Consider the following 11,765-nt stretch of genomic DNA (forward strand, 5'->3'; position numbering starts at 1 on the left):
TGCAGAGAACTAAACATAAATGGTTATAATTATGACATTTATATAATAACAATACGTTAATCACATGTGGATGGACAAGAAAATGTGTTATCCTTTCTTAATTCTTATTTAATCAACTAAAGTGGGGTTGAGACTTAGAACATGTGGCTTTAGTGATAGAGAGCAATGTGGGACCATGATTTTTTAGGGCCGAAGTAAGATAGATTGGGAATGGTCATGCACCTAATAGTTCCAATCGGATTGAGTTGCTCAAACGGACCAGCGATGCCACCATATCTTGCTATACTTCATAAAGGTAAGCGAAGTCCACCTACTTGTTCTTTTACAGGTAATCGGATTTGCCTAGCTTCTCTGTCTACTATAGTGTGCAAATTTGGTTCCGACAAGCACTTATACACTCGATATTATAATATATTTATACTACAATATATTTACAATAAGGGAGAGATGACAAATAAAATTGAAACTGAACTCATAAAACCTGTCACGTACAAATAAAAAAAAATATCACTAGATTGTAAATTTTGAATAGACCATTGAATATGGAGACGAATATGGGAAAACCAAATTTTGCCAGGCGGTTTTCGATATGGTTAGGAGTTGGGCTTAAAAAATGAATTCGGTTAAAGCCCATAAAAAGGTTTAGATCCGGTAGAATCGGTCCACGCATCTCTTTGGGCTTTTAATCTAAAACTTGCCCAATTTTCAAACTTTGGACGCATCGGAAATTTTCGCACCAACGACCCGGAATTCCACCACCCCTCCAAAATTCTGTTATTTCTATCTCTCTCTACGCTGCCACCTCCTACCGATCCTCGAAACGACTCGACTCAGCGATCCGAAACGTCCGTCCGATGGAGAATCTGATATCGCTGGTGAACAAAATACAGCGGGCGTGCACGGCCCTCGGCGACCACGGCGAGGAGGGCGCCATGCCCACTCTCTGGGACTCCTTGCCCGCCATCGCCGTCGTTGGCGGCCAGGTCTCTCATTTCTCATATCTCCCTCTCAAATTTCACGCTTTCTTGAATTCAATCTCATCGAGTTTCTCGTTTCTCGTTTCTCGTCTCTCGTTTCCTTTCTTGATTCGACAGAGCTCCGGCAAGTCTTCGGTGTTGGAGAGCGTCGTAGGCAAGGACTTTCTTCCTCGCGGTTCAGGTACTGCATGAAACCCCGTCGTTTTGGGTTTCTAACGTGAACGCATTGGTTTTCCGGTTCGGGTTTTGATTCGAATACGTTGCGTTCAGGAATTGTTACGCGGCGTCCTCTGGTTTTGCAGCTGCATAAGATCGACGAAGGAAGAGAATACGCTGAATTTATGCACCTCCCGAGGAAGCGGTTCACTGATTTTGGTAATTTCCTTCTTCTTCTTCTTCTTCGTTGTTCCTGCAAATTGTTTCGGTTTCTTGACCTGCGTTGCAAATGTTGATCTTGTTTCTTTGTGTATGTGTAGCTGCCGTGAGGCAGGAGATATCTGATGAAACCGACAGAGAGACTGGCCGCTCGAAGGCAATTTCTACCGTTCCTATCCATCTTAGTATCTTCTCCCCTAACGGTGAGATAGAATTGTCGAAAACTTTGAATCGTTGGATTTGACATTCACAAAAATCAGAATGTAGCTAATCGGTTTGATCGGTTTGATCGGTTTGGAGCTCACAAAGTTTTTCTAGTCGTTTTAGTTCTCTTTCACTAAGTTTTTCGCAGTCATCTTTACTATTTGTTTAATCTTGGCAGTTGTGAACTTGACATTGATCGATCTTCCTGGGCTCACAAAAGTCGCTGTTGGTGAGTTAAATTCCTTTAAGAATTTTCATGTAGGGTTGGATAAATTCCCTTGGAAGTTGGCACCTTATGTAAGTTGACATTGTGTCGATTTTTGTGGTCTTGTAGATGGTCAAGCGGAGAGCACAGTGAAGGACATTGAGGATATGGTTAGGTCCTTCATCGAGAAAGTAATCTTCTTACTGTGTTGTTAAGAACATTTATGAGCTATTAGATTACGAGACTTGTATGTTGGTGTTTCTATGAGATGTTCAGTGAGTTTATGTTTCATCTCATGAAATATGCTTAACTTATTGGAACAATATGCCTTTTCTTGCCAGCCCAACTGTATTATTTTGGCAATTTCCCCTGCCAACCAAGATCTTGCTACTTCTGATGCAATTAAGATCTCTCGTGAAGTCGATCCTAAAGGTAAGATTGCTACATGGTGGGGATGATTAATAAGCCTACTTAATTCCAAAAATTTAAAAAAATAAAAAAAATAAAGAATAATAAGATTGAGCAGGTGAACAAATTTGACAAGTTGTAAACAGGAAGGGTGAAGATGTGAAAACGAACGAAAAAGATAAGAAGATGAGTTTTAATTTGTAGCAGTGAGGTGAAAGCAGGATATCAAGATTTCATATGTTTAAGTTTTGTTTCCTCTGGTTTTGAGAAATGCTCTCGTCTTCGGATGACCAAAACATATGCCATTTCAAAAGTGGCAGATTTCACTAATTAGGAGTATTTTCCATGTACACACATTTATTTTAAATTTGGTTCCATTTCTCAGGGGAGAGGACATTTGGAGTTCTGACAAAGATTGATCTTATGGACCAGGGTACAAATGCAGTTGATGTAAGTCACTTCTGAATTCATAGCCAAAAGAGGAAAAAGGAAGAGAAAAAAAGAGCACAAACCTGTTTGCCTTTAAGATGTGGAATCAAAGCAGTTTACCTGCTTGGTGACATTTTATTGTCTTGTTTTAGGATCCCTTGTTTTAGGTCTGTGAAACCTAATGTTATGAGTAAATTGTAAGGGCGATGCTCTGAGATCATCAATGCTGCACGCATGTTTTCACGATCTGTTTTGTACTCAAAAAGTCTCATTACAGTATCGTTATGGCTGCCTACATGAGAGTTTCCAGTTCCTAGGGTTTATTTTACTTTTACTTTTCAGATTTTGGAAGGAAGATCATATAAGCTACAGTTCCCCTGGATTGGCATTGTCAATCGCTCCCAAGCTGATATAAACAAGAGTGTTGATATGATTGCTGCTAGGCGTCGAGAGCGTGAATATTTTTCTAGTAGCCCAGAGTACAGGCATCTTGCAAACAGGATGGGCTCTGAGCATTTAGGCAGGGTGCTTTCTAAGGTATGCAATTTGCTCTTATAGATTATAAAGTTAGAGAAGCATACTTAAGAGATCCAGTCTGCTTCCTTTTAATGATACATTTGCAATGGTGGTCAGTTTTTTTTTGTTTTTTTGTTTTTTGTTTTTTGTTTCACTGATAAACTTCTTACCTATCACTCAACGTAATCAAACTTTCAGCATCTAGAAGTTGTCATCAAGTCTCGAATTCCAGGCCTTCAGTCTCTTGTCAGCAAAACTATTGGTGAACTAGAGGCAGAACTAAGCCGACTCGGGAAGCCTATTGCTGCTGATGCTGGAGTAAGGATATACATATACATAGTTCCTTTTGTCTTATCCTTTCCTTTTTTCCATGATAAGTAATGTATACCTAGCCAAGTTTTCTTGGGTGGTCTATATTGTTGTATTGTATGTATTACAATAAGCATTGTTAATGTCAGTTTGATCGTTTTTTTTAACATGCAGGGAAAATTATATGTGATCATGGAAATCTCTCGTACTTTCGATCAGATATTTAAAGAACATCTGGATGGCGTGTATGTATTGTGCTATCATTGTCTTTTTTGAAGTTAATTGGACAGTTTGTTTTCATCTCATTCTGGTTTCCCTATTCAACCTTGGGATTTATGATAATTTTCAATTTCTCCAGGCGCTCTGGTGGTGAGAAAGTTTATGGAGTCTTTGACAATCAATTTCCAGCTGCTTTGAAACGGTTGCAGTTTGACAAGTATCTTTCAATGGATAACATCAGAAAGCTAATCACTGAAGCAGATGGATACCAGCCTCATCTAATTGCTCCTGAACAAGGTTATCGTCGCCTTATTGAATCTTCCTTGATTTGCATCAGAGGTCCTGCAGAGATGGCTGTTGATGCGGTATGCATACATATCTTCGCATGTAACTCCTTAGGCAATTAAACCATGGGAATGTTTTTCTCCATATAAAACTGATACTGCACAAGTAAGCTATTGCCCTAGTTTCCATGTGGCCAAAAGACTTTCTTATCTGAGGCAAAAATGCTTCTTTACAGCATGTGATGCGCGCACGAATGTGTTAATAATATGAGATGTTGATTTTTGTATTTGCATTCGGCACTATCTTTCGTTTGTTTTAATTCTCCAACTGTTAATTCCAGCGCTGGTGCTAGCATCAATTTTTTCCATTACAAACATGTATAATGTGTCAGTGCTTCGAATCATTTTGCTTAATTGTCTCTCATCATGATTTCAGGTTCATGGCATATTGAAGGATCTGGCTCAGAAATCCATCAACGAGACTACGGTAAGTTCATTACCTTGTATTCATGAATTCTGTCTGTAAATTAGGAATCTAGGATATTTTGTCAGCATTGCTTATCATTCCTCATTTGTCCCTAAACATGACTAATCTTTTCTCCTAATATATGGTTCTTCTTTGGTATGTAGGAACTAAAGCAGTATCCCACTTTAAGAGTAGAAGTTGCGAATGCAGCATTTGAGTCGCTGGAAAGGATGAAAGAAGAAAGCAAGAGAGCAACTCTACAGCTAGTAGATATGGAATGTGGTTACCTAACAGTTGACTTTTTCCGCAAGCTTCCTCAAGATATTGACAAGGGAGGAAATCCGACACACTCACTCTTCGATAGATACAATGATGCATACCTCCGGCGGGTTGGTGAGTTGCTCTCTAACTCTAAATACCTCTATAATCATATCCAAGATTTGAATCACTTAAGAAGAACTGGGAGATACAATTTTAAAACGATACATATTCATGGCCCGTTTGACAACCATTTCATTCTACCGTCACTTCATCATTAGATTTATCAGGTTATGTGGTTGCACTGATGATCACGGGTTTTTTGTGTTTGAAACAAACAGGACACAATGTGTTAAGCTATGTCAACATGGTTTGTTCGAGTTTAAGGATTGCTATTCCAAAGTCCATCGTCTACTGTCAAGTACGAGAGGCCAAACGCTGCTTGCTCGATCATTTCTTCGCAGAGTTGGGTGCAAAGGAGGTGAGGATTGTTCCCTACAAGCGTGAAATTTTACAAAAAGCATTGAAAAGAACAAAGAAACTAAGCTAGGTTGAATTAGAATTATGCTAATAAGATTTTCAAAACTATTTACTTTTCGTTGCAGACAAGACAGTTGGCCAAATTGCTGGACGAGGATCCGGCGGTAATGCAGAGGCGTACATTGCTTGCAAAGAGGCTAGAGTTGTACAGAAGTGCCCAGTCTGAGATTGAAGCAGTTGCTTGGTCCAAGTAGGAAGAGAGAGAAAGAGGAAAGGTGAATAATTTCTTTGTTAGGAGTTAGAATTTAGTAATTAGGATGGCAGTAGTTCTTTTGATTCATGATTAGTTACTAATTCTTTTTTCATTAATTACCATGAGGAGTGAAAAAAAGAGCGATTAGCTTTAGCTTTGTTACCTTTGCTTCGTGGCTTAGGTAATTTCTGTCATCACCTTAATGACGCCCATTCTAATTATATTGGGTTAACTTTCTTGTTAAGAAAGAGCTTATTAAAGGTTTCTTATCATTTTCTATTCAGCGATATAGTTTAGACAATTTTCTGCAATTAAAGTTAAGTTAGACAAACTTAATTACATACGAAAAATTATCAAGTCAGATACATGAGTACCGTAATTATGTCCTAAATATGCAAACTTGTCTGTGGTCGTATTAATTTCTCAATAAAACAGAATTAAAGGGTTTCATGAGCATCGTGAATTTTTGAAGTGCGAATAACAACACTCATGTAAAATGCTTGTACTATTTCATTTGTCTCCTTTTAGATTCAACTGCACGAAAGGGTCTGAAGGGGAGTTCACGCAATATAGGAGGGGTCTCAAGAGGAATTCGAGCATTGCTTGAGAGGCTTTGTCGAGAGTATAAATCTTTTGCTTATAAGAAGTTGTGTTACTCTCCAAATTGTCAATTGGTTATGGTGGAACTTTAACTTCTTGCATGATCTGCACGTTTCTCCATGCCACTTAATTTGTGTTGTCCACATGTTACTCCTGAAAATTCACCACATGCGAGCAAGTGTATTGAGAGTATGAATCTCTTGCATGTGCTTATAAGAGTTGAGGTACTTTTCATATTGTCAATTGATTTTATGACGGAATCCCAACTTGCTTCAACTCCAACACTGCTCAAGGGAGAAACCTGTTGCGCAACTAAAATGGGAATTTGAGATGAAAGATCCTGGGAAAACTCAACGCTACTTGGTTTGGAGATAGAGCATTGTTCGAATGGTATTCAGGTCCATCAATTGAACTACACCAAAAAGGTGTTGCGACTGTAGATGCAAAATGAGAACAATTTCGTCCTAAAAATGAGGATGAAAAGGTCTTGGAACCCGAAGTTCCATACTTAAAGTGCAATAAAAGATTTATTGTACTTGGCTTAATGCACTAGACTAGAAATCTCCTTTGTGTGAATCTTTTGGCAAGATACAATAGTGCGCCTACACACAAACACTAGATAGTGTTAATGACATCATGCATTACCTTACTGGTACAATGGATATAGACTTATTCTGTCCCTACACATCACCGAGCGGATCAAACCCTCCTAATCCTTGGAATAATATCCGCCTTGTTGGTTATATATTGACGTTGGTTATATATTTGACCCACACAAGGCTCTTCCTCAAACGAGTTATGTCTGTAGCATTGGATGTACTGCAATATCTTAGAGATCAATCAAACAACAATTGGTTGCTACGTCTTTAAATCACGATGAGATTCTAGCCCTACACGAAGCATCGCGTGAATGTTTCTATAGGAGGGGCCTGATTGATCACATAAGAACCTCATGCGGTTTTTCTTCCATTGTTGATGTTCCAACAACAATTCATGAAGACAACGTTGTAGGTATTGACCAATTAAAGAAAGGATACATCAAAGGCGGCAATACCGAGCATATTGCCTTGAAGTTTTTCTTCGCTCATTAACAACAAGAATATCAGAAGATCGAAGTCAAGAAGATCCGATCCAAGGACAACCTTGTTAACCTATTCACGAAGTCACTGTCAAAGTCTACTTTTCATAAACTTGTTCAAGGAATTGGATTGCGTAAGCTTTCAGATTTGCATCACCGGTAGCTCTCTTGGGGAGTTTTATTGAACTTTGGGGGAGTTCCTAAAGCATACTCACATGACCTTATAGCACTCTTTTCCCTACGAACAAGAGCATTTTTTTCTATTGAGTTTTTGACATCTTGATGAGGTTTTGACAAGGCACCTACTTTGGGTTAGTCGTACGCATGTGTTTGTTGATGATCATCTTCGAAATGTGAGACAACAACATCTTGCATTAACTCAAGGGGAGTGTTATTCATGAAGACTTGATGCAACTATTTCTTAAGTTGTACACACTCAAGGGAGAGTGTTGTGAATAATATTATTAATTAAGAATGTAATTGTGTAAACTTAAAGTAGAATCTCAAGGGGGAGTGTTATTGATGAAGACTTGATGCGACTATTTCTTAAGTTGTACACACCCAAGGGAGAGTGTTGTGAATAATATTATTAATCAAGAATGTAATTGTGTAAACTTAAAGTAGAATCCCAATTGGATTTGGAGATCAAATCCTCATACGCTTTGTATTACATGTAAGGCAAGTAAGCCCATCATGATTAATATAAATAATATCCGCCTTGTTGGTTATATATTTGACCCACACAAGGCTCTTCCTCAAACAAGTTATGTCTGTAGCATTGGATGTACTGCAATATCTTAGAGATCAATCAAACAATAGTTGGTTGCTACGTCTTTAAATCACGTTGAGATTCTAGCCCTACACGAAGCATCACGTGAATGTTTCTAGTTGAGGGGCATGATTGATCACATAAGAACCTCATGTGATTTTTCTTCCATCGTTGATGTTCCAACAACAATTCATGAAGACAACGTTGCAGGTATCGACCAATTAAAGAAAGGATACATCAAAGGCGGCAATACCGAGCATATTGCCTTGATGTTTTTCTTCACTCATTAACAACAAGAGCATCAGAAGATCGAAGTCAATAAGATCTGATCCAAGGACAACCTTGTTAACCTATTCACGAAGTCACTGCCAAATTCTACTTTTCAGAAACTTGTTCAAGGAATTTGGATTGCGTAAGCTTTCAGATTTGCATCATTGGTAGCTCTCTTGGGGAGTTTTATTGAACTTTGGGGGAGTTCCTAAAGCATACTCACATGACCTTGTAGCACTCTTTTCCCTAACAGGAACGTTTTTTCTACTGAGTTTTTGTTATCCTGATGAGGTTTTGACAAGGCACCTACTTTGGGTTGGTCGTATGCATGTGTTTGCTAATGATCATCTTTGAAATGTGAGATAACGACATCTTGCATTAACTCAAGGGGAGTGTTATTCATGAAGAGTGCGACTACTTTTTAAGTTGTACACACTCAAGGGAAAGTGTTGTGAATAATATTATTAATTAAGAATGTAATTGTGTAAACCTAAAGTAGAATCCCAATAGGATTTGGAGATCAAATCCTCATACGCCCATCATGATTAATATAAATAAAGATACAAGGCCTCGAGGTGAACATAAAATTCTCATACACCTGAGCCTTTCTCTCTTCGTGTTGTCGCCTCTCTCTCTCACCCAATTTCATATATAATTTAGTTTACAACATTTATAAGTTATATTGTAATTGTTTCATTTCAATAATATTACATAACTCATTCTTTCTTCTTCTTCTTTTTTTTTTCAAAAAAAAACCCATAAAAATGTGATTTATAAAGGTTGTGAATCAAATCTCATAAACGACATTTGTTGATTAATACAGAAAAATAAAAATTAATGAGACTTTGCTCTACTTCATTACCTCCTTCACCGTTGGAAGGTTTCTACCCAATAATTAAACATATTGATCCAAGTAAGTTCACAATAAGTTTTTAGTGTGTACCAAAAACAGGGAATTGGATCCTCTCCGAGGCAAATCCTCGGGATCCTCTTGACCCAATAACACGGGCTGTTGGATTTTGATCTAACCGCTACAAACAGAGGGTTCTTTAAAAGTTATAATAATTGTAGCTGTTGGATCAAAATTCAATGACCCGTATTAGTGAGTTAGGAGGATCGTGAGGCTTTGCCTTGGAGAGGATCCAATTTCCAAAAACAGAAGCATCTAGTCAAACTATGAGTTTCCCAATTATAGACAAATGATTTTCCCGCATATTTTGCTCTAGGATTTTCCGGCATTAACACGGTTTGACTACGGACGTATGATCACCGCGTCAATAACCAGCTCCAATCATGCTTCATTGCTCCTGAGCTTCTCCTCTTTATATTTATATCGTCACCAACAAAACGAAAACCAAACAAACAAAAGAAAAGACAAGTACATACATCAACTGTAGAACACAAACAAATCCAAGGCTACAATAAACGATTTAATTCTTGTCCTGAACCCGAACAAAACCACGTTCTGATGCCCCGGTTCTAACTGTTTTTATTCATCTTCTATTTGCTGTGGTTAGTGCGAAGTTTCGAAGAAACGAGTTATAATACTCAGATCATAGGGACTATGAGGATGATAGAATGGTCTGCAGAATCTGCTTTAAAAGCTTATTTTGATACCCTAAAACTGGTATGTACGTTTCCTGCTCCCTCTTTCTTTCTTTGTAAATTTCTCTGTTTTGTGTTTTCCCCCAATTTGTTTAAGAGTATTAGAACCAATGATTGATTCTACTGGTCCTTTGGGTTTCTTGGTTCATATTTTTTGGAAATGGGTGTAACCATGAAAAAACATTTGTGTTTCTTAGGGTTTTGTTGCCCTTAAATATCACTACATAAATGGGACTTAAAATCGTATGAGTCGTTTGACCATTTTTTTTTTCTTTTGGTAAAGCGATAGATTTTGCATGTTAAATTCTCTGCTAAAATGTTACTTCATCAATTGTCTACATTGATAGTTTGACTTGTTTTAGTAAAACGATATATTTTGTATGTTATATTTTCAAACTGCTAAAAGGTTACTTCATCAATTTGTTTAAGAGTATTAGAACCAATGATTGATTCTACTGGTCCTCTGGGTTTCTTGGTTCATATTTTTTGGAAATGGGTGTAACCATGAAAAAACATTTGTGTTTCTTAGGGTTTTGTTGCCTTTAAATATCACTACAGAAATGGGACTTAAAATCGTATGAGACGTTTGACCATTTTTCTTTTCTTTTGGTAAAGTGATAGATTTTGCATGCTAAATTCTCTGCTAAAATGTTACTTTATCAATTGTCTAGACCGATAGTTTGACATGCAACATGTGGCGAAGTCAAATGAAACAACATTTTTCATACATACTGCCCTCATTTTTCAATTTTGTACCTTTTTTCTTGTGTTGTTCAAAGGCTTAATGAAGAATGTAAGCCAATGTTTCCAATGTGCTAACTCCAATTCGTATTCATTTCTGCAGTGCAATGACCGTGGGGGACAATGTGTCTCGTGGAAAACACAAGAGCCAGGCAGCAATGAATTTGTTTCAGCCTTGGCTGCCGGCATGAAAGCCAAACTCATGGTGGAGGTGACCTCGACTGTTTCACCATCAACGATAGCCTTAGCAGTTGCTGCAAAACACACAGGAGGAAAACTGGTTTGCATTCTTCCCGAGCCAGTCCTCAATGAATCAAAGAAAGTAATCAGAGACTTAGGCCTTAAAGACTTGGTGGAGTTCAAGACTAGTGACCCTTCTGAGCTGTTGTCGAATTACAAGAACATTGATTTCTCTATGGTTGATTGCAAGAATGATGATTACACAAGGCTGCTGAAGTTGCTAGATGTTAACCCTAGAAAATCAGTGGTTGTGGCTAATAACTTGGTTGGTGAAAGAAAAGGGTTGGAAGGGCATTTGGGAGTGACGGAAAAGTGGGCTCCGGTGAGGTCTACGAAGAATTCCATCGGGAAAGGAATGGAGGTCACCATGATTGGGAAGAACACTGAGGTAGGCAAGGGATGTTGGCGTGGAGGAAGTAAGAGGAGGAGTGGTAAGAGTAAATGGGTTGTCAAGGTTGATGAGAAGAGTGGTGAGGACCATATCTTTAGGGTGCCTGGCTAACGGCTAAATCACTTTTCATGTTTTCTTTCGCTATCAAACTTACAAGGGGGAGAAGAATGATGAGGATATCTTTTTAATTTATACGTGAACTCTCCAAACAAATCTGTGCAGTGATCAGTGATATCAAGGTTAAAAATGTCACTGTATCTAAGGATGGAGTTAGAAACTTTCTTTAGTGGGGGCGACCTTAACCTCTAGTTATACTAGAGGAAAAAAAAAATCATGATAGTAGAGTTTCTTCTATAATTTCATTGCTTTTCTTTTTCTTCTCAAATTTCATTAAGCCAACTTGTAGGCATTTTTTCACAATAATAGCTTTCTGTACATATTATTTAAAATTTCAACTAATCACTTAAAGTACTCAAAAACGATAAATTCAAGTTCCATAAGCCTCGTGATTGTTTTTCCTCTACACAAAACTTCAATGTAGGCAGCTGCCCCCAGTGGGCCCTAGCGGCCTGTCCTTGATTGCATCCCATCATGAATGAGCAGGGTGGAGACTTTGGATGTGTTCATTCATGGCTGATACTGCGGTGCACCCCCTCAATAGTTGCCTCAGTGTGCAGGTTCTAGCAAG

The 11,765-nt window shown here is 38.2% G+C and overlaps 2 protein-coding genes across 2 annotated transcripts; both read left to right on the plus strand.

Moving 5' to 3' along the window:
• The first annotated feature begins 789 nt into the window (after window positions 1-789).
• On the plus strand, window positions 790-6,249 carry LOC137721016 (phragmoplastin DRP1B). The gene is made up of 17 exons (XM_068460143.2): window positions 790-983; window positions 1,095-1,158; window positions 1,248-1,352; window positions 1,454-1,555; window positions 1,735-1,785; window positions 1,891-1,952; window positions 2,103-2,193; window positions 2,555-2,619; window positions 2,941-3,135; window positions 3,313-3,432; window positions 3,598-3,668; window positions 3,782-4,007; window positions 4,363-4,413; window positions 4,557-4,785; window positions 4,992-5,131; window positions 5,256-5,405; window positions 5,912-6,249. Exons 1-16 carry the CDS (start codon window positions 855-857, stop codon window positions 5,382-5,384), a joined length of 1,830 nt encoding a protein of 609 aa, XP_068316244.1. The 5' UTR covers window positions 790-854; the 3' UTR covers window positions 5,385-5,405; window positions 5,912-6,249.
• Window positions 6,250-9,474: 3,225 nt separating this feature from the next.
• Window positions 9,475-11,552, plus strand: LOC137719781 (uncharacterized). The gene is made up of 2 exons (XM_068458804.2): window positions 9,475-9,727; window positions 10,550-11,552. The coding sequence occupies exons 1-2, from the start codon at window positions 9,665-9,667 to the stop codon at window positions 11,186-11,188; spliced, it is 702 nt and encodes a 233-aa protein (XP_068314905.2). The 5' UTR covers window positions 9,475-9,664; the 3' UTR covers window positions 11,189-11,552.
• The last annotated feature ends 213 nt before the right edge of the window (window positions 11,553-11,765 follow it).

This window comes from Pyrus communis, chromosome 1, assembly GCF_041283825.1.
Source record: "Pyrus communis isolate YQ-2024b chromosome 1, ASM4128382v1, whole genome shotgun sequence".
NCBI lineage: Eukaryota > Viridiplantae > Streptophyta > Magnoliopsida > Rosales > Rosaceae > Pyrus > Pyrus communis.